Source organism: Trachinotus anak, unplaced genomic scaffold, assembly GCF_046630095.1.
Source record: "Trachinotus anak isolate AG129_WGS33_773 ecotype Australia unplaced genomic scaffold, CSIRO_AGI_Tana_v1 ptg000016l, whole genome shotgun sequence".
Lineage (NCBI taxonomy): Eukaryota > Metazoa > Chordata > Actinopteri > Carangiformes > Carangidae > Trachinotus > Trachinotus anak.
The window spans coordinates 2,568,943-2,589,943 of NW_027273867.1; the positions used below are offsets into that span (position 1 = coordinate 2,568,943).

Here is a 21,001-nt window from a genome sequence, read left to right on the forward strand (position 1 = left end):
ACAACAACACACAGTTGGTTTTGGTATTTCAATGGGATTTGTGGATATAAGAAAAACACTGAATAAGAGAGACTTTACCAAGCAAAAACCATATTTATTAATCCACACAGCAGTCAATAGTGTTTAGTCATATCCATTTCTCTACTGTCAGTCCTAGAACTACCTCTTATAACAAGTCAACTTATAACAGTTATCCTTCATAAAAACAACTCAATATCAAAATTAAATACTCATTCACAAATATTACATTAGAAACTTAAATAAAACAAACATTAGGAGACAGAGTCTGTCCTGATTTCCCCCTGCAGGGGGAGCCGGACCACCACCGCCGCTTCATACTCTCAAAAAGCAAATGTCACAGGATTAGGAAAATATCTGGTGCCTGACATGCCAGGTTTTATATAAAGACATTCTGCATCTACCATCATCATGAAACTGCAAATACAAAGTGACTGGAAGCCCCGGGAGCACGTGGCTCGTCTACCGCGCTGGTTCAACTGCAGACACACACACACACACACACACACACACGGAGGGTCACTGAGGGGAAACATTAAATAAACCTGGATTAAATCTGAGGAATGAATGAGAACTTACTGTATGAGGAGATGTCGATCTCGTCCGGCAGCTCGCTGATGTTCACCTCAAAGCGGTCCTGGACGTCGTTGAGTGTGCGGGCGTCGCTCTCGTCTGACACAAAGGTGATGGCCAGGCCCTTTGTCCCAAACCTGCCCGCCCGGGCCACCTGCGGCAACACACACCTTTATCACACCTGCCACCTCCAGAAGGGCTGACCTCACCTCTCAGTCTGGATCAAGACATTTAATACGCACTGTTCAGTTTATTTGCAGTTTCCTGCGGTGGTCAGATCAGGTTCTGGGTACAGCAACAGGATACGTCCTGTGATATTCTGTCATATATTTTAGTCACGACCTAAAAATACTTCCAGGTGACTGATTTGAGTCTTTTTAATTTATCAATTTATTTTTTCCAAAACACTGGATTTCATCACACAACATATTTAATGAACCTTTCTCATCTCATTTCAGATTTTAAAAAATTGATATAGAAATTCTTTATGAACTGTTTTACATCCCAAAGTTGGCTCAGTGGTGAGTTTTCTGTCCCTTTTCACTTGGCTTTGGAACTTTTTCAACTGTTGAACTACTGTATTCCTACACTCAGCTCTGTCTGACTGATCTGCAGTGCGCGCCATAGGTGCACTTGTGCATAGGAATATGGCAGTTCACGAGGTTCACGAACAGTTGACGGAAAAACAAAGTGATGAAAATATTCTAAATAAAGCGTACGCTTAAACTGATATTAGCTGTTTTTTCTGTGGGTATTTATTAAGTGGTTAAAACATGTTTTTTGTTTTTTTTTGCTGACTGTCCTCAGCAGCTCATCACTCAGCTCCTGCTGCTTCTCTACTGAGCTGATCTGACTCTACTGCAGGTAACACACCGAGTACAGATCAGTACCTCACAAAATCCCACGTCAAATAACTCTAGCTATCAGTTTAAGGGCAGGTCAGAACAGGGCCTTACCACAAGGAAAACCAAATGCATATCATTCTGCTGCTGAATATTAACTCCCCAGCACACGCACAATTTTTCCCTGTCTGAGTAGTGAAGTATTTTCAAGATTAACAAGATCCCACACTTTGGATTTTCTGCCTGACGTATGTTACTACTGTAACTGTCCTATGTTTACTGTGCTGTTGTTGTAAGACAGGAGTTGTTGTCAGAGTCCTGATTGTGACACGTGAGCGCTCGGGAAAAATGAACTTTGTTCTTTGTAACTTTGTCTTTTTCTTTCTTTTTTATATATATTTTATTACTAAATCTGTCCAGTCAGGTGGTTACATTACTGTCTAAAAACCACAGGGACCACTGACTGGCTGAGTGTCTCCAGCCCCTGTCCAGGTAGATTTTTTTTTTTGCCTGCCACAAAGCAAAACCTGGTCAGCTAAAACTCTTCTCACCACCCACCTACCTGACTATTAATGGGCCACTAAGATCACTGCTGGTTCAGATCTACTCATGGGCTCTGCTGCTGCTGAGAAGAAGAAATGCTGAGTAACACCTGCCTGATCCTTAAAGAACTGAGTTGATGTTTAAAGTCATTGCTCTGTGAGTGCAGAGGATTACTCGAACTCATACTAGCATCTGAGTGATTATAAAGTGAGTGAGTCCAGAGTGAGGTTACTGAGGACGGGACATGTTTCTCTGGTGTCCTGTATTTGGTTTTACTTGAATGCGGTCATGTGCAGCTTTTAACACACATTTCAACATCAAGGTGTACATTGCGTTAAAAACGTGAAAGTGGGTATAGGTTACATGGTTCATCTGTGTGTGTGTGTGTGTGTGTGTGTGTGTGTGTGTGTGAGTGAGTGAGTGAGTGAGTGAGTCAGTGAGTGAGTGAGTGAGAGAGTGAGAGAGAGAGAGAGAGAGAGAGAGAGAGAGAGAGAGAGAGAGAGAGAGAGAGAGAGAGAGAGAGAGAGCCTTACCCTGTGTAGGTAAGTGTCAGAGTCTTCTGGCATGTCGTAGTTAAAGGCAATGTTGACTCTCTCGATGTCCATTCCTCGTCCAAACAGGTTGGTGGCCACCAGGATTCTCCTCTGGAAGTCCTTGAACTGCTGGTAGCGTGACAAACTACGGACACAGTGAAGTGGAGTGAAGCTCAATATTCTTTTTTTTTTTTTTAAGTAATTTTTTTGGGCTTTTTGTGCCTTTATTAGATCAGTGGAGACTGACAGGAAAGGGGGTAGAGAGAGGGGAATGACATGCAGGAAAGAGTCAGACCGATCGGGAGTCGTACCGGTGACCGCCTTGCGCTCAAATGGTACGCGCCCTAACCACTCGACTACCGGGCCGCGAAGCTCAGTATTCTATTATATCTCACTGACTGCTGCATCACAGGACAACCCCCGTGCACAAGACACGTCCCTGGGTTAGAAGACTCAAGCAGCAGAGATGTCTGCAGAGCACAGATTTGTTTAATCCAGAACAAATGTGCGGGGCGCTCAGAGAGCGCAGACCCCTGTGGTCTAACATGGCTTCGATGGGCCACATCCTCGTAGACTGCGTCCTCTGAAGGATGGGGCCCCTAAATAATATCAACTGAAAATGACATACAAATACCACTTTCCCATTGACTTGAAACAAGTGACTATGTAATTCACTACCAATTAGATGATGATGCTGTTTGTGATGTTGTTGTCTTGTTGCACTCGTACGTGATCTGTCAGCGTATTTGTTGGTACATGCCGTCAACAGGACTGGGTATCATTGTTGTATTCACATAAGCACTACATCCGTTTTTCTCATTATAGAGCTGGATCATTTTATTGTTATAAACAAGTGATTGCTTCATGGTTTCCAGGCAACCAGCTCGTCATTTAACCTGTTTAATTGGTTGTTCTAACTTTGCTTCATTTCCCCCTTTTCAGAAACAGCACACTCACACACTCGTACCCAAACCTTTAACCCTTTCAGTCCTGTGTTTTTGTGGAGTTTGTGCTTCTCAGTGTTAGATTTTCACAGATGCGTTACCGTTCCTCCTGAGGCATCCCTCGATGGATGGCGATCGCTGGGAAGTTCTGCTCCACCAGAAGCTGAGCCAGAGCGACACACCGCTGGACAGACTTCACGAAGATCACCACCTGAGCAGCACAGCAATACACTCACTCAGCTACTGTTGGCATCTCTATACTCAATTTGTGCATCCACCTTAAGAATTAAGGCCTCAGTATGCTTCAATTAATTTGCTTGTTAGATTATCTAACAATGCCTGAAACCTCCTTCCTGAGAGCAGAATCATGGGGGGGTACCTACAGTTTGACTTCACTTTGGTCGATAAGGTTCATTTAAAATCTATAGGAACTAGAGCTAAAGGTAATCATCAGCCGTTGCACTAACACACAATAACATTATTTTACATTATATAACATTATTGTTTTAGTGCAACAGCTGAGTCTTGATTAAAAATGTGATTCAGGTGAGGGTGACCATCGCAGTCTGAAAAGGGACACTTTCAGCCTGCTATCAAAAATGTGCAGTGAGTCCGGAGGAGTTGGTCCAGAACACAGAGCCACAGGAACCACTGGGTCTTCAAAGTGACGGGAAAGCCAACTGTCCAGAGGCAGAGGAAGGGTAGGGAGATGACACCCAACCAAATAAGATCCCTAGTGGGGGCTGAATCTTCCTGGTGTTGTACTGAATCTTCAGGAGCAGGCTTTTGTTTGCTCAGGACGCCAGCTCATGGTCCAGGGTCACAGCCAGGTTCCCCACTGTTAGAGCTGGCACCAGCACAATACTCTCAATGGTGATAGACAGGCCTTGGCACAGACACCCTTTCCCCTGAAGGAACCCATGCTCAGGCCCGTTCAGGTTCAGCTTCAGGTAATGCCTTAACCTCCAAATATTTGCCAGGACAGCAGTGATGCCTGTCTCCTCTTCGGTGTCAGATGTGGAGAACGAGAAGAACAGTTGGGTGTCATCAGTGTAGCCGTGGCAGGAGCAGCTCAGGCACTACATATACTGCATATACTATATAGACACCCAAAAGATGGTGACGTCTTGTGGGGAGACCAGGCTGTAGTCAACAGGAGACCAAAATAAAATGGTTCAACTAGCTAAAACTAATGTAACAGTTCTGCAATAAATCCTTTTTCATGAGGGTTGTAATGTTTGGGGCTGTACTAGCTTTAGCGAGGTGAACCAAATAAACTGCCAACTGAGTGTATTTATTTGTAGCTCTGCGATCAATTCACCGAGGCTAAAAAGAGGGGGCTGAAGGGGAATCAGACGGGAGCAGCTAGATTTGGGACAGTGGTCAAATGACACATCAAACAGTCTCCCTCATTTGAAGCATACTGATGCCTTTAAGAGTTCATAAATCTGTCCCGAATTCTCATCAATAGAGAACCCCCCCCCCCCGGCTAATAGATAACACAGTACCTGGTTGAACTCTAGTGCGTCCAGGAGGTCAAAGAGCTTTCTGTTTTTCTCATTGTCCTTCAGCTTGACGTAGTACTGCTGCAGCCCATGCAGAGTCAGCTTGGTCTCATCGTCCACAAAGATTTCCATCGGCTGGAGCAGGCAGGAGTTGTAAAGGGTTAGGTGGGGTGAGGAGGTTGAAGGAAGGACATGGGTGTGGAAGGAAGGACATGGGTGTGGAAGGAAGGACATGGTTGTGGAAATAAGGAAGTGTGGAAGTGGAGTTTATTAAAGCTAACAGGGCAGATTAACAGAGAAATACGACAGTATAAAAATGTGTGGGGTCGGGATGCAGGGAAATGTATCAGTAAAGGAGGCACCAAGGGACAGAGGGCAAACCAGTGGTGAGGCAGAAAGTCACTGAGAGAAAGTTCCATCACTCCAATGGAGTGATGGATAGGTAGCAGAGAGGAGGCTGTGGGGTAGTTAACCACCCCCAAAACACACATACACGCACGCACGCACGCACGCACCTTAACACTCAAGAGACACTAAACTGAGTGGATCTGTCCATGTGCCACTGAGAAGATGAAAATAACAACACAACAAATTAACTCCTGAGCTTTCTCTGTTCTGCTTTGGCTCCTCTTAGACTCCATCAGTTCGGGTTCTAATGCCAATGCAGCCGCAGAGTCAATGCACTAACCTGTCTGCTTCCTGATCTAATATAACAACCAGAAAACTGCTTCTTCTAACGATGCACAGCTGTCAAGCATTTAATGGACCTGCATTACAGAGCTTTACCTGGTCCTGGGTTATTGTAATGCTACAGAGATGACAGTCCATTATTTTCATTACAGATTAAACCTGCTTTTCTCAGTTCATCAATTAAATTGTAACAGTCAAGTTAGACACCTTTGTGTGTCCCTTATGGTTTGACCAGTAACACATCTACCTCACAAATCTACGTTATTACCTTAAAAAGATGTACAGCTAATGTGTTAGCAGACACTTGCCCTCTGACACATCCAGCAGACACAAGCAACATTAACATTCGCCTGGTGTGGTGTTTGTGTCCACCTGAAGAATCTAAGTCCAGTACTCCCTCTTTTTCAGCTCTGTGTTTGGTCTCCACCACCTCCTAAATGCTCCACTGTGATCACCAGCTGCTCTCTGACTGTGCATGCTGTACGGAGCGTTTTCTGAGCTGCCTGATACTGCAGAACTGAGGATGGTGAGAGTGGCGAGACTGAACCACAACAGTAAAGTTTGAGACCATAAAAGCAAACGAGGCTGAAACGCTCCTCAGAGCTGAGGGGAACTTATGCAGGTGACGGCCCTCTGTGCCTTCGTCACTTCAATCGACTCCTTTTGCATTACACACAGTCACCAGTCAGCAAAGCCTGTACGGTGCCTCTAAAAGCATCATTTATACACTCCTCTCTGTTGGCTGATTTCTGTCTCCACAAGTAAACAGCACTAAAAGGGTTAAAACTGTGACTGAGAAGTGCAGTGAGTTTATCTACCAGACAATCAAAACACAGATTTTCAAACTTTTCCAACCTATAAACGCTCTGAACTGTACTCTGCTTTCTACACACGTGTCTGGATTATAGCTCAGGAACAAAATGAATTTAAAATAAATGTAAATTTTCATCTGTAAGATATATGTTTTTTTGTGTGTTCCTTGCTTTGGTATTATTTTTTAAATTTTATTTGTTTGGGGTTATTTGTCTGTATATTTTTGTGGATTTTTCTTTTTTGTGTGTTTCAAATTCAAGATCAGGGTATTGTGTATTGTCTCATCAGACAACACATGGGAGGAAAGGGGTGATTGCATCCTGAGGAATTTAGTATCTGGGCCCATATTTATCAAACTGCGAGCAGAAGACAAATTTTTCACTTCCTGGTCACTCACTCAAGAGTAAAAACTAATTATCATATTTCTTTGGACTTAAAAGTAAGTAAGTAAAACTCTAAGAGTCAGATAAGAGGTCCTGGGTCCTAGACAAGGATAGATTAGTATAATATAGATTATTATTAGAGTATCAGCTGATCCGGCCCAAGTGCTGATGGCTGCAGTACGCAGGCGAGCACACACTTTCTGAGGCGTACTTTGAGTAACTGTCATAATGAACACTAAGTTGTCTAATGCAATATATAGAAAAGGTGCAGTTTTTGATATCTTGATTTGCTTTTCACTGAGGTGTAAACAAGAATTTTTCTTTAATTAAACATTTTATATGTTTTCATGTTATCGTATGTTTTCTGACTTCCTGCTACACTTCACTACATATTTCTATCATTTAAAAAAACAATGAAATAAAATGAAATTGGCCATTGCAGAATAAGGTTCCGCTGAGATAATGTTTGACTGTGATACATGTGACTAATCATGTGATGACAAGAGAGCTGCTATCAAAGGTTCCTCCTACACTTCACTGTAGGCTGGACGGAGCCCTTGGCCTGGCCTGGCCTGGCCTGGACCCTAACACATGGGCTCATAGATGAATCTTGCCATGTTGCTACCAGGAGGTAAATCTACAACCTGTGACAGTTCCTGAAGTTAAAGCTCCACAGTTTACTCTTCTCCAGTGTTGTATCTGAAGAGCTGATCTCCATCAGAAGATATATTTGTGGTTTTAAGACCAAAAACCATCTCAGTGTAGTTTTACATCTCTCTGGAGCTCTAGTAACAACAGGTCAGTCAGCCAATCAGAATAGAGGATCTGAGTCTCTCTTCTGATTGGCTGACTGTTTTCTGAGTGATCCAATAATAATAGAGCAGATTTCAGGTAAACACTCAAAGAAACAAAATCCTGCAAGGTTGGATGGTGAGTTGAGGTGGGTGGGGCTTGGGGCATGGCTGAGAGCAGTGACTGCTTTGTTGTGACGTCACAAAGTTCCAGAAGTTATTTTTTCAGTTTCAGACTTTTGGCCCCGATGTGGCGTGTGGGGCGTGGCATCAACAGACAGGCGTGGAATCATGAGTGACATCATAACAAACACAGCAAAGGAGGCTGAGGAGCATCTTCCTCGATTACGTTGCATTCAGGAAATGTAGATACTGTGAGAAGAATGACCCAACTATTTCTATCCACCACATTCCCATGATTAGCAGTGAAAAAACTGACAGCTCCGTTTAGCAAACTGTTTTAGAGCACACTTGGCGTCCTATTTGGTAGGACAGCCTTCTGGCACCGGAGTTTAGAAGAGAAATGTTAGCTACTGTTTGGATATATAATCTGGGAAATTATGCTAAATATTATGCTGAGTAATTTTTGTAACATAGGGGCACTGGCTCACTGACCTGTTGTTACTAGCATAGGGCTAGAATTATGCTATTAGTTATGCAATTAGCCGTAATGAATTTTACAATCCATACACTGTCCAGCTCAAGTTTTTGCCTCTAGCTAACAGCATAATTCAAGATCAAAACTTGAACTTTCAGTTTCAAATTTTAGTTTTTCAATTAAAAAATGTTCTGGTCCTGATTTGGCTCTGTAATATAGAACCTAGACCTGCCTTATAATCAAAAAACACATGGCCATCTACCTTTAAACTATACGCCGATTTCTGATATCTGGTCTTAAAGCTGCAGTAGACAATTCAAAAACAAACAAATGGCATTTGTACCACACTAGCAGACCAAGTCTGTGTCGTATTACCTAAAGGTCTGACGCCACCTTTTCAATGATTTGGAGTTTCTATGGTTTTAATCTATTTGCTATGGGTCTGTGTATGTGTGGCTTGTTCAGTATCAGGTGCAGGTGGCTACAAAGCAGTGAACTCAGCGCCGCAGCAATGGAGGCAGTGAGAAAAAGAGTGTAGACACGTGTCGGAAAAGGAAGGATTTTCTGCCGCAGATTAGATGCTTTCTCTGTCACTCCCTGCCTTAAGACCAGACATTGCATATTGTAGCTTTAAGGGTGAACTAAACTAATGTGCGTCAGGCTGAGGCACAGCGATGGCCAGTCATAGCAGTAAATGGCTATGACATGACGGCGCAGTGGGCAGACGTTTCCCCACATTCCAGACGCACTGAAGCGGATGCTTGCAGTAAAACTTCTTTCTTGCTTGTAACTTGGATTCACGGAGGTCGCAGGGCAACGCGGACTCTGCTACCTGCTGTTCCAGCAGGCTTGACACAACAGGGGGAGGAGTAGTAGAGGTGTGGAGGGAGTAAGAGCAGGCATGATGGATGCAAGTGGGGAGTCGTATTTACATCTTGCATGAACTTTCTGCAGACTGGACGGATCTCTTTGCTCAGGGTGGCGCTGAACATCATGACCTGCTTCTCATGCGGAGTCATTCGAAAAATCTCCTGGACATCTCTGCGCATATCTGAAGAAGAGAACGGTGACTCAGGTCAGCGTTCGCACACTCATATGCACTCATACATGCTATTCTAATAGCAGTGAATAAGGAATAAGAGATGATGAACTCCACCCTTGGTTACAGTTACAGTTTTAGACATCAGTTAGTTATTTCATTATGTATTTCCCCGCTCTTCTAATTCAGCTCATGGCTTCCCACATTACCATAATTGCCTTTAAAAAACAAACAAACCAAAAAAGGGTGGACGTGTGGCTTTAGTTAAGCATTTTGGAAAATACGCTTGTTTGTTTTATTTCCAAAGCAACTTTTCATCTCACTCTTGGAAAAAAATACAAACACATATTTCCCCAAATACTGAACAAATTTTTTAAATCATAATGTAGGTGTGTGTTAGATTTACTCTATATGAAGTGTAGCCAACTGTACATTTTAAAACAGAAACACACAACATAAACAAATTATTTGTATTCCATTTAAAAAAAAATTAAAATTAAAGATATTTTCTGACTTTTCAGTATAAGACTCAACTTGTCAGCACCCCCGAGAGGACAAACCATATAATTGTGACACTGTTTCTATTCTTATAATTTATTATAGTTATTATTATTTATTAGTTTTTTTTGAGCTGCAAAATCTGAAAAAAAAAACAAACTGACAGCAGCCTGGTTTGTTTAGTGGTGTAGCTCTGTGTCACTCATTGAGTCACTGTGAGGGAAAACTGCTGAAGTGAAAACAACACAGCTGAAATAAGATTAATTAAACTTTATCATCTAAATCATTTTTGTTGATGCACCTGATGTAGAAATTAGTGTGTACTGCTACAGGTCACAGAACACGGTGCAACACTGACTGAGACGGGAGCTTAATGGAACTTGGAACCGCCTATCAGAACCCACAGAGGAACCTGCAAGTAGTGTGACTGCCAAACCCCATAGCTCGTCGGGCGTATTGCTGTGAGCGCGACGTGAAGCAACAACAGCCACTTCACACAGCTGCAATACAGCTGAATAGGATCAGTAAGAGAAGGCTGATACCGACGCACAGACGGGAGCAAAACTAAACTCCACTCAGCTAAAGCACTGAAATCTGAGGACAGAGACATGAACAAGAGACAGTTGGATCACCTCATGTCCTGCCACCATCTCCATGACAACAGAACACATATGAACACACAGTATTAGCAAATCATCTACTCCATATAGGGTACCTGTGGTGTGAGTATAAGGTTTATACAGAGTCACTGAGTCTGCAGCCAGCATTACGACCGCACATCTGTCATAGGGGCGGGACAAGAGACCAAAACTGACTCTAGTCACTGGCACAGCTGTACAGAGCGGGAGGAGAGCATCACCACTGTCGGTGCCTGCTCTACACTGGACTCCATGCTTTAAGTTTGGGGGCTGAAAAGTTATTCTGCTGACAAAGCTTGAATCAGCTGCAGGACTGCAGCTATTGATTACTTTAGGAATCAAGTATCCTACTGATGATTCTGATTATCTCTGTCTCTCTGTCTCTGTCTCTGACACATGCAGTTTGCTCTGCATGTGTCTGGAGACTGTTGCTGGTTGATGCTACAGTATCGTAAGTTAAATTAACCACAGTAATTGGTCACAGTTATGGTGATAATTAAAATTAAACAGTAACACTAACTGTCAGCCGAAAGCAGTAACTGTCTCATCTCTAACGGTGACGACTGAGACTCATATGGATCAAATGAAGCTTCAATGCAGAAAATGTGCCTCGATGGCTTTGATAAATTGAGTTAATGATTTTCTCGAGGAATCGTTTCAGCCCTAATCAGCACTGAAAATATCTTGGCTTGGTGTCACATCACTTCTACAGTAATTCTGTGTGAAAGTCCATAAGAAAAAGAAACTACATGAGACAATGTAATGGAATGTAAGAAACATCACCAGTATTTTAGGTGGATTTTCCCTCTAAATATAAGACATGCTATGACAGGACATATTTACTGACCAAGCTGCTCGAGCATCTTGTCACACTCATCCAGGATGAAATGTTTGATGTGCCGCAGGTTGAGCGTCTTGTTGCGCGTCAGAGCCAGTATCCTGCCTGGTGTTCCCACCACGATGTGAGGACAGTCCTTCTTTAGCACCTCTTCATCCTTCTTTATAGACAGCCCTCCAAAGAACACTGCCACCTGCAGTGACACACACACACAGTCCTTACATGTTGTGATACAGTGCAGATTCGGGCTGTGGGGAAGCATCAGGAAACGTGTTTTACCTTGACGGTGGGCATGTACTTTGAAAATCTCTCGTACTCCTTGCTGATCTGAAAGGCCAGCTCTCTGGTATGGCACATCACCAGGACTGACACCTGGAGCAAAACAATGACAGTGACCATCAAGTTCCTCTTATGACTTTCTATGTAAAACAACATTCAGCACCAACTAATGGAATTTGATGATAATTTCTCTGCAGCTGCTGAGCTTCATGTAGAAACATGGGGGAGGTGATGTGGTCTGCTCACTCTGTCTCCTCTGTCTTCAACTCAGGTCACAGCCTGATGTCCATAGATTTCTTTATACTGCATCCAGCCAAGTTTTCAGACAAACATACTCCAAAAACCCCTTCTGCCTCATACAATACAAACCAAGTTTCACAATATGACAACCACTGACGAATCAATTAACTATCCCATCAAAGAAGCTGAGTCACCTATCAGTTCAGTCCAGCAGCCATATGATCATACTTTAGAGAAATCCTATTCAAGGCTGATCCACCACACATGACAAGGAAAAACAACGATAATGGTAATGTAAGAAATAATGGAAAATAAGAACTGAAGTGCTGTGAGTGTCAGTGTCATAAAGTCTGATGACTGGGGAACACCTCCACCTTTCAGCCAGGGAAGAATTAGATATAATTACAAAACAGCTCAGTGTGGAGTCTGCAACAGCTCTGTATTTACCAGGACGTCAACCTGGACGTAGACTCTGGGTCTGAAAAGTGAAGCCGATGCTGAAGAGCCTTAAAGCTGCATTCTATCTACTGACCATCAGGGGCCGACTCCACTGGTTGTAAACAGAAGTCTGATTGTATTGATGTCCATGTGAAAACGTCTCTACTTCTCACTGATTTATTACCTCAGTAAACGTTTTCCTGATTAGTTCATGGTCTCAGTCTCTAGTTTCAAGTCTTCTTCAATACAACATGATGTTCAGTTTTTACATTATGGTCCATTTAGAGGAAAATAGACCATAAAGCAGGGGATGCATTAGGGCGGGGCTTCTGTGTGATTGACAGACTGTACCACACAATCAGCATAGAGTACAGAGCAGGTCAGCTCCACCCCTCACTCCTCCTCAGCTCAACCTTCTCCTCCAAACATGGTTTCTTCTGGTTTCAAAAAACCAAGATGCCAACGACCAAATTTCAAACTGGAGGCTTCACAAACAAACCAGTGGGTAATGTCATGTTGGGTTGACACTTACACTGACACCAACATACTCAGAGCTGACCCCTTGTGATCGGATCACTGAAGACACATATTAATTCCAGGTCTGAACAAGTGACATGTTCTGTCTGTCTGCATCTCCTCCACTCCGTTTCAGCACTGTGTTCAGCGCTGCACCACTAATATAGCAGAAATCACTTAACCATTCCAGCACAAACTCACTCAGCTGTGGGGCTCAGGTTTCGTGTGCCAAAGAGAACTACTGGACTAAAGGAACAATACAGGTCATGCACTTCTGGAGATTTTCCTTAATAATAATAATAATGCCAAGCTAAGACAGTTGGGTGACATTCCTCGGGAGACGGGACCCTCCCATCCTCCTGAGCAGACATTTCCTGTAGGTGCAGATGCTGAAAGGACAAATCAACAGATTCCACAGTGATCCCTGTGTCCCACAGCCAGACCTGTGCTGGGTCACTGAGGCTGCCTCGTAAGGATACTCACAAGTCATCAACTGTTGATGTCCTGAAAACACATACATCCTTTTTCAGCCCCTGTTCAAACAAAATGCTGGCGAAGGAGACACTCAGCCACGTGCCATCACATCTCAGCTGTTCTCCAGCCTTCAGGACTCAGGAGGAGAACCTCAGTCTAACCGAGAGCTTCAGCCATCGACGTTCTGATGAGCCCTCTGAACAGAGCTACTTCTTCATGGCAGACTAAATGCTACTTGTGACTCGCTATCACAAAGTCACAAGATGGCTGGAGCTAGCTGGTTAGAATGCTGACTTCAGCAGAAGAAAAGAAATAGACAGAAACAGAGCATTGGCGTTACTTTCCACCTCTGGAGACAGCTGCTGGTGACTAAAGGAATGAAGTTTGATGCTGTACTCACGTGTCTTCTAGACTGGCCAGTAAACAGCTCTTAATGCTAACATTGGCTATGCAGCAATAGAAAAACTTACAAAGAGCTTCTTTTACATGGCTTAAAATTTGCAACCCCACTCCAAATCCTTCGTAAAATAATTTCAAACACCAATCTTACATTGCACAAGGTCCAGAAGAGCTAATAAATGCTTAACTGCTATTTCCAGTGTCTAGAATATAATTTGATTTCTTCTAAGTGTTTATACTCTGATAGAGACCTGATTTTAAGAAGGATAATGTTTCAATTCCAGTGTCTTTTTCTAATCGTATTAAGAATATAGCTTGAGGAGATTGAGATTGAAAAGACATCACTGTCTTCAGCCCTAAGCACTGCCTGCAGTCAAACTGCATGCAGTCCCAACAGCTTTCACCAACATGGCAGGGCAACCTCTACATAGCCTGGCATGAGATACACAGGGCAAAACAGTCTGAAAAGACCTCTGCAGTCACCGATGCAATGGGGTTTGGGCCTGGTAATAATGAAAGGTAACTCAGATGTTTATATCAACATTTTTATCAGCTGGGGGATCACCTGTCCAGTGACGGGCTCCAGCTGCTGCAGCGTGGCCAGAACAAACACTGCAGTCTTCCCCATCCCAGACTTGGCCTGACAGAGCACGTCCATACCAAGGATCGCCTGAGGGATGCATTCATGCTGAACTGTAATAAAAACACACACCCAACATGCCTCTGTTAAGGCAAAGTGAAAGCAGTCTATTCCAGGCAAAAGGAAGTAAAGAGAGAAAACGCTATCGTATGAAGCATTACAAGGAAAAACAAATTTGTCTACTTCTCTCTTCAGTTTATTGGAACCCTAAAACCCTCAGATCCTTTCTTGCAGTTCACCAGCTACTTACCCTCAGACGGATGCTCAAACCCACAGTCCACTATAGCTCTGAGCAGTTCAGGTTTCAGCAGGAAGTCTCTGAATCCAGAGGAGTGAATGGACACATAGGAGCCCTTCACTCCCTCCTTCCTTATCGACATGTCACCTGCACCTCCAACATCCCCGACCCCTGCAGCCTCCACCTCATCCTCCTCATAGTCCAACAGCTCGTTGTCCACGTCATTCTCAGTCATCCTGACACAGCTGCAAAACACGCATGTTGTGCTATTGTATTAAACATCAGTACGTTTTTTTGTTTTGTTTTTTTTTGTTGGTGGTGGTGGTGGTGGTGGGTGGGGGTTGGGGGGGCGTTGGGGGGGGGGGGCACTGTTCTTTGAACATCACAGACTCCCCTTCCACTTCTGTAAAGAAGTAACGTCAACCACACATACATAAAGATGAGGGGCAAATAAATACATACATAGTTCTTTAATTTGTCATAGCGCTGAACAAAACTGAAATAAATAAATAGTCAATAACTTAATCTACTGAAAAGTTAATGAATTAGTTTTTATATCATTATAACTCTAAACTATTTAACTGATTAATCACGAAATAATTGATATATAATAATAAAAGTAATTGTTAGTTTTAGGTTTAGTTTGCTGTCAAGCCATAGCTGTTATTCCAAACAGTGCGTAATGGAGCGTCCCCATATATTCTGGGATGTCTGTGGTTAGGGTGTTTCCCCACACATAGACTGTACATTCAGGTATATTAACGACTTATTTTAGCATTAAATTTTTTTTTTCATTTGTCAGAGAGGACATGGACAATCTCCCCTTTCTCTACCCATTCCCTACCTGTTCAGTCACCCACCACTGTCTAATTTGTCTGTGAAAATGAACCATAAATATTCTTTACACCTCTCATGATGAAATAAAAGATCTCTAATTTAGTGTTTTGTGTTGTTGCTTCACTGCAGAGCTGCACAAAGCACAATGATTCACTCAGCCCCTTTGTAAATGGGAGCACTGGGACAAATCACGCCACATTGTTGGGCCAGTAGACAAAACATCCATAAAGTCATTACCATACCTGGCCGTCTTCACCAGCTGTCTCTGTGTGCCTGTCATTCAGGGTGTACACGAGAACATGCTGCGTGCTGGCCTCACTATACAATCATAATATGTAATCAACCCTCACCTAACAATAGGCCAATGGCATAGGCAAAGAGGTAAACAATCCTGACCTGCAGAAATCCACATTGTTTTTACCCACAAGTTTTGCCTCTCCCAACGCTTAATGCAGTGTAGCTCCTGGCAGTGTCTAAAAGGTTATTGGTGTGATATGTGTGAAAAACCCATTTATATAGCAAAAAAAGTAGTTTTTTTGTTTATTGATGAATCCACAGTCCCCAAGACGATGCTGACAGCTTGTCTGATGATGCTGGCGGAAGGGTTTATGCAGCGATAGATTTCAGATGAAAATTGTGCTGCCATGCAATTGGCTGTAAACAGCGAACACGACAGGCAGTTTGGAAACTGAGGGATTTTGTTTTTGGTAGTTTGTTTTAAGAATCTAATTTTTTTAATTCATCTGCAGATAACAAATCATATTAACATAGCTGTCAAAAGAAATCCGGTACAAGGTTGGCTTATGTGCATAAAGGGTAGTTATAGTGCAACGTTAACCTGTCAAAACCAAACTTAAGTATTTGAACAGCTAGCTGCAGTTAGCTCGACGGCTAACAAGCAACTCATCAAGTCGCCTGCTAAACCAGTTCCCTGCTCAAATCTGAACTTTACAATGTAACCAATATATTGCGAAATGTAATAATCATGCTGTCGGGTTAAAATGACTTTTAACAACCAACATACCTTAACTACGAGAGATAAAAATGAACCTCCACGTCTGTTCAAAATGAAGCGCTAATGTTGGCGTACCCCAATGACGTCTCTGTATGCGACGGTAAGGGGTAGAAGGACCCCGCAGTGTGTGACCACGCAGATGCCAAACTTTGAGCAACATTACAGACGGAGACGTGTGATCTTTTCGCTGAAACTGCTTGTTATTTGTAACGATACTTACACATCAAACAGGTAAGTAAGTAAATTCTGGTCTGGAAACTAATGTCTGTGGCTAAGTTGAATGTAACGGTACCTAACAAAGGCATATTTGGTCCAGTTGGCATGTGCTAAAGTGGCATGCTCCTGAAGTTCCTGTCGCCGTCCCATGTTAATGTTTAACTTTATTTAGTAGGCAAGCTCTTAAGTGTGTGAAACAGTCTCGGCACAACACAAACATCAAAAACAATAATCGTAAACCTAATATTGCAACTATGCTAATATGTATTTAAAAAAAAAAAAACAACAGTGTCAATTGTGTTAAATCATTTAGTACAGGACTGATCCTCCGTTTCTTGACACAGGGATGTCGAGTTTTGGTGGTGATCCCAACTTCTGCCCAGAATGTGGGAACGTTCTTCCTCTCCCAGGAATACAGGACACAGTCCGCTGCCCCCGCTGCTCTTTCTGCATCCCTGTTGCAGGTACCAACTGTCAGTGTGGTCCTCTCTCATGGTCTGAATGCTCCTAGAGGCAGACAAGAGGAGAGACTTGGCTGCCTTCCATTCATGTATAGCCTACAGAAGGCTGTACAGTAGCACAGAAACACTGTCCACCGTACACTTGTCTGACCAGAGTTGATCTGTACCCCTTTACAAATGAAATGTCACAATAAACTCTGATCTGCCTCCTAGAGGCCTTCTGTAGAATTACATTTCATTTGAGTCACAGGGGAAGAGCAGCTGACATTTAGAGAACTGGGCCAACAATTTTAAATAAAAACAAAAAACAAAACATGTTCTTACTTCCCTCTCGTGGTATCTATCCATGCCTTAATATTCAACAGTAAAGTCTTTCCAGAAACAATGTCCTTATTACACTAAATAGTCCACACACTTCCCTGTCCACATTCACTGGAAAAAAACAGTCAATTTTTTTCACAACCGCACAGATATACGTGAATTATCCTTTACATTCATGTATTTTATTGTGCAGAGTTTTCAGGCCAGGAGATCCACTCTACAGTGATCTTTAACCCTGTGGAGCAGTCGTCAGTGGCTCTGGAGGACGAGGAGGACTCTGAACTGAAGGGACCTGTGGTAAGAACAGACCAACTGCTGCTCCTTCACTGTTGTGTGTGATGGCAGCAACCGAACATTGTGTCAATGAGGGCTTCTTCTTCCTCTAGATTGACAGACGTTGCTCTCGCTGCAATAAAGAGGGGATGGTTTACCACACCAGGCAGATGAGATCTGCTGATGAAGGACAGACTGTGTTCTTCACCTGTATACACTGCAGGTAATCAATCAAAATCACATTGAGCTATTTCTGGAAACCTGATTTCTCACATGCCATGTAAACAGGAAACCTGATTTCCACAATCGGGGTCAGGGATTAGAGAAACCAATTTCTCTGCCATGTTTACTTGTAACCAGGTTTCTAATTGAGTTTTTATAAGTACACATAAGCATAACAGAAGACTACAGGCAGAGAAAGTGTAAGCAGAGCAGCTGGATGAAAGCAGAAACACACAGTGATGCATCTTTGTATTAAAATCATTCCATCCAAAGTCTGACTGAAACTGAAACTAACTCAAAGTCTAAATAAGTTGATCTTCACACTTAATATTTGACTGTTTTTTAAACTCAGACATGTTCGTGCTGCCAGGGAAATCTCTGCTCTGTTTGTCAGGCTGTCCGCCCCACCCATGCACACACAGGTGCTGTCTCTGCCACTGCCACTTTAAAATTTGCAAATAATTTTTCCAAAACAAGGTCACAGGCAGGGGAGAGATCTGATCACTGATCTGCTGGGTGTATACACAGAGTTACAGTAACCTGGTTATCACAGTGCAAGTAAAAATGATCTGTGATTACCATCATAGCCTGGTTTCTCTGAGTAACCTAGTTACTTCAGCGCATGTGTGCACACTGAATATGAACACACTTTGTGTTGTGGAACATTTCATACTGTCTTGTGATTTTTTTTTTCTGCTGATTTTTGTTGTTACAGGTATCAAGAGAAGGAGGACTCCTGAGAAGACATCTGCTTCACCCTCTCCTCTCCTCTGCCTGTGTTGGTTTCAGATATTTGGATAGATTGCAAATATAAGTTTAAAGAAGCAAATAGTCAGTGGGCCCTTTACATCTTTGGCTGTGCTCTGCTGTGCACTGCAGAGCTTTCAGCTGCATCTCATGGTCTTCATCACTGAATGGAGTTCAATTGTCACTTATGATCTACTGATGAATGCTATGAGATACAGGTACAGCTTGTAAGAGGACCTAAAGTTAAGATATTTTTGTTAAACTACAATTTTCAAGAACAAGAGTTAATTTTAATGGTGAATAGAATTTTTTGCTTGTTTTTTTAGAACTCTTGGGACATCAAACCAACTGTAAATACAAAACTGAGATATTATCAGCTTAGAAAGTTGTTATGGTGAATGTGTTAGGAAACAGTTGCTTATTTTCATACCTGACAGAAACAGAGCAACGTTATTTGGAGTCATATTTGTGTCACCTGATGAATCTAAATATCTGAGTCCAGTGCTCCCTCTCTTAGCTCTGTGTTTGGTCTCCATCATCTCTTTAGCTGCTAAATGCTCCACTGTGTTCACCAGCTGCTCTTTGACTGTGTCTATTTGCTGTTTGCTGCTGAGCAGGTAGAGGACAAGTTCTGTTACAACTATGAAAAGCAAGCAGGCTAAGTAAGTGACGTGATCCGTCTGTCTATTGATCTCCTCCAGCAGGGCTCCTAATAGGCAACTAATAGTGCTGTCCATGGTTCTGAAACAGCAGCTGAGCAATGACAGTAAATAAAAGAATGGCAGGAAATATAACATTAAATATGATCTTTCCTCCAATTCTTTTATTTCCTACTGACTATTGCTTAGCTGTTGTTTCAGAACCACGGACAGTGCTGTTAGTTGCCTGGTATGTTCCCTGCTGGAGGAGATCAATAGACAGAACACATCACCACTTGGAAAAATCTGGCCAAAGAAATGTTTTCTATCACAGGCAAATTTCAGCCAATCAAGCTGCCATCAGGCTTGTCTCACTCTCCCTCAGGAGAAGTGCAAACAGTGGCAGCAATTTCCTGAGTCCGTCTGCTCTTTACACCCCAGCCCTGGGCGGAGTATGACGAGGAGGACCTGGCGACACTCTTCAGAGGAGATCCTCGAGGTTCAGACAACAGCAACCATCTTCTTCGGGATGTCTCAGGTCTACGCAATCAACAGCAGCTGCTCAATATGTGCAGCAATGGTGGGTCAGAGAGATGGTTCTTATTGGAGGAAGCAGGACTGGACAACTTTTTGGATGTGGTGCTGAAAACTTGGGTTTCACTTGAACAGTAGTCCTAGATTTCTAGTGATGGACTTCACATTGGCAGACCAGGACCAAGGGCACTCTGAATGGGACTGATGGAGTTTGGTGGATTGAACAATATGATTTCTGATTTTGAGTTGTAAGAAGTTATGTGCCATCCAACAGTTAACGCTGTTGAGATAATCTAAAACAGCAACTAGGCTTTGTGGATCATCAGGTCTTACAGGAAGGTATATCTGTGTGTCATCCACGTAGTGATGAAAAGAGACATTGTGGCCTTGGATGACTTGGCCAAGTGGAAGCATGTAGATGGAAACTACAATTGGACCTAACATTTTTTACGATTTTTCTTCCCATATTTTGTTTCCAAGACACCTGGGGATGTTAGGTCCATACTTGATCTGTGCTTGCTGAGCACACACATTGCGCAACATCCCTTCCATAAGCCAACAATCAAACAATCGCTGGAATGCATCCCGCCTGGCGACTGGAGGACATCCATAGATCTGAATCATCAAGTGTTTTCACTGATATAGCGCTTCCTGATTACCTCTGTGTTCATTCTGCTTGTGTCAGCAGAGATGGTCATTTTGAATATAACACAGTAATGATCAGAAAGGGCAACATCAGTCACCACAACCCCAGAAACACGCAGACCCTTAATTAGCTCTAAGTCAAGGTGAGGGTATTTCGGTGACAAGTCATTATGAGCATTCAACACAAAACCGATGTTTATGTGATTTTAATGTCACTTTTTATTCATTTTCTCCAAGACAGCTTAAACTATAAATCCTCCTGAGACCTGAAATAATTTAAGTTGTTAAGTTTATTTCAATTATTATATAAATATTACACTGACAGAAAAAACATGTCACAGTAAAAAAAAAAAAAAAAAAATTCAAACTCATAGTCTTTTTTGTGGACACTGTAACAGTGATTGTATCTCCCTACTGTAAAATAATCTTTAATAATTTTTGAAAAATGACACAAGCAGAAACAAAATACAAGATTTGTTGTAGGACTGAAAGAAAAAAAATATTTTCAATCTTGATTGATCTGTTGATTTTTTTTTTTTATTTTAGTTTTTAAAATGTGATGACATTGTGTAAAATGTACATTTACAATTCAACTGAAATCTTTTGTTACAACCACAGAAAT

At 42.5% G+C, this 21,001-nt stretch overlaps 2 protein-coding genes across 4 annotated transcripts; one reads left to right on the forward strand and one right to left on the reverse strand.

Annotated features, from left to right (window-relative positions):
- Positions 1 to 73: 73 nt before the first annotated feature.
- Positions 74 to 16,455, reverse strand: ddx39b (DEAD (Asp-Glu-Ala-Asp) box polypeptide 39B). 2 transcript variants are annotated; one of them, XM_071501041.1, is made up of 11 exons: positions 16,332 to 16,455; positions 14,483 to 14,715; positions 14,158 to 14,285; positions 11,526 to 11,618; positions 11,256 to 11,439; positions 9,166 to 9,284; positions 4,962 to 5,093; positions 3,555 to 3,664; positions 2,510 to 2,654; positions 598 to 745; positions 74 to 497 (listed from the first exon to the last, which is right to left on the reverse strand). In XM_071501041.1, exons 2-11 carry the CDS (start codon positions 14,703 to 14,705, stop codon positions 481 to 483), a joined length of 1,299 nt encoding a protein of 432 aa, XP_071357142.1. In that variant the 5' UTR covers positions 14,706 to 14,715; positions 16,332 to 16,455; the 3' UTR covers positions 74 to 480. The 2 variants fall into 2 exon arrangements, with proteins under 2 accessions (XP_071357142.1, XP_071357143.1); XM_071501042.1 differs by lacking the exon at positions 74 to 497 and having other exon boundaries at positions 672 to 808.
- On the forward strand, positions 16,428 to 20,894 carry polr1h (RNA polymerase I subunit H). Of its 2 annotated transcripts, XM_071501047.1 has the most exons (6): positions 16,428 to 16,553; positions 16,883 to 17,002; positions 17,514 to 17,617; positions 17,707 to 17,816; positions 18,531 to 18,593; positions 19,642 to 20,894. In XM_071501047.1, the coding sequence occupies exons 2-5, from the start codon at positions 16,885 to 16,887 to the stop codon at positions 18,553 to 18,555; spliced, it is 357 nt and encodes a 118-aa protein (XP_071357148.1). In that variant the 5' UTR covers positions 16,428 to 16,553; positions 16,883 to 16,884; the 3' UTR covers positions 18,556 to 18,593; positions 19,642 to 20,894. The 2 variants fall into 2 exon arrangements, with proteins under 2 accessions (XP_071357148.1, XP_071357147.1); XM_071501046.1 differs by lacking the exon at positions 19,642 to 20,894 and having other exon boundaries at positions 18,531 to 19,078.
- The last annotated feature ends 107 nt before the right edge of the window (positions 20,895 to 21,001 follow it).

Coding starts and splice junctions, on each gene's coding strand:
- polr1h (XM_071501047.1), top strand. CDS start 16,885: ATGTCGAGTTTTGGTGGTGATCCCAACTTCTGCCCAGAATGTGGGAAC. Junction 17,003..17,513: donor TTTCTGCATCCCTGTTGCAG/GTACCAACTGTC, acceptor TTTATTGTGCAG/AGTTTTCAGGCCAGGAGATC. Junction 17,618..17,706: donor CTGAACTGAAGGGACCTGTG/GTAAGAACAGAC, acceptor TTCTTCCTCTAG/ATTGACAGACGTTGCTCTCG.
- ddx39b (XM_071501041.1), bottom strand. CDS start 14,705: ATGACTGAGAATGACGTGGACAACGAGCTGTTGGACTATGAGGAGGAT. Junction 14,286..14,482: donor GTTTGAGCATCCGTCTGAGG/GTAAGTAGCTGG, acceptor TTTTTATTACAG/TTCAGCATGAATGCATCCCT. Junction 2,655..3,554: donor GGGATGCCTCAGGAGGAACG/GTAACGCATCTG, acceptor CTGTGTCCGTAG/TTTGTCACGCTACCAGCAGT.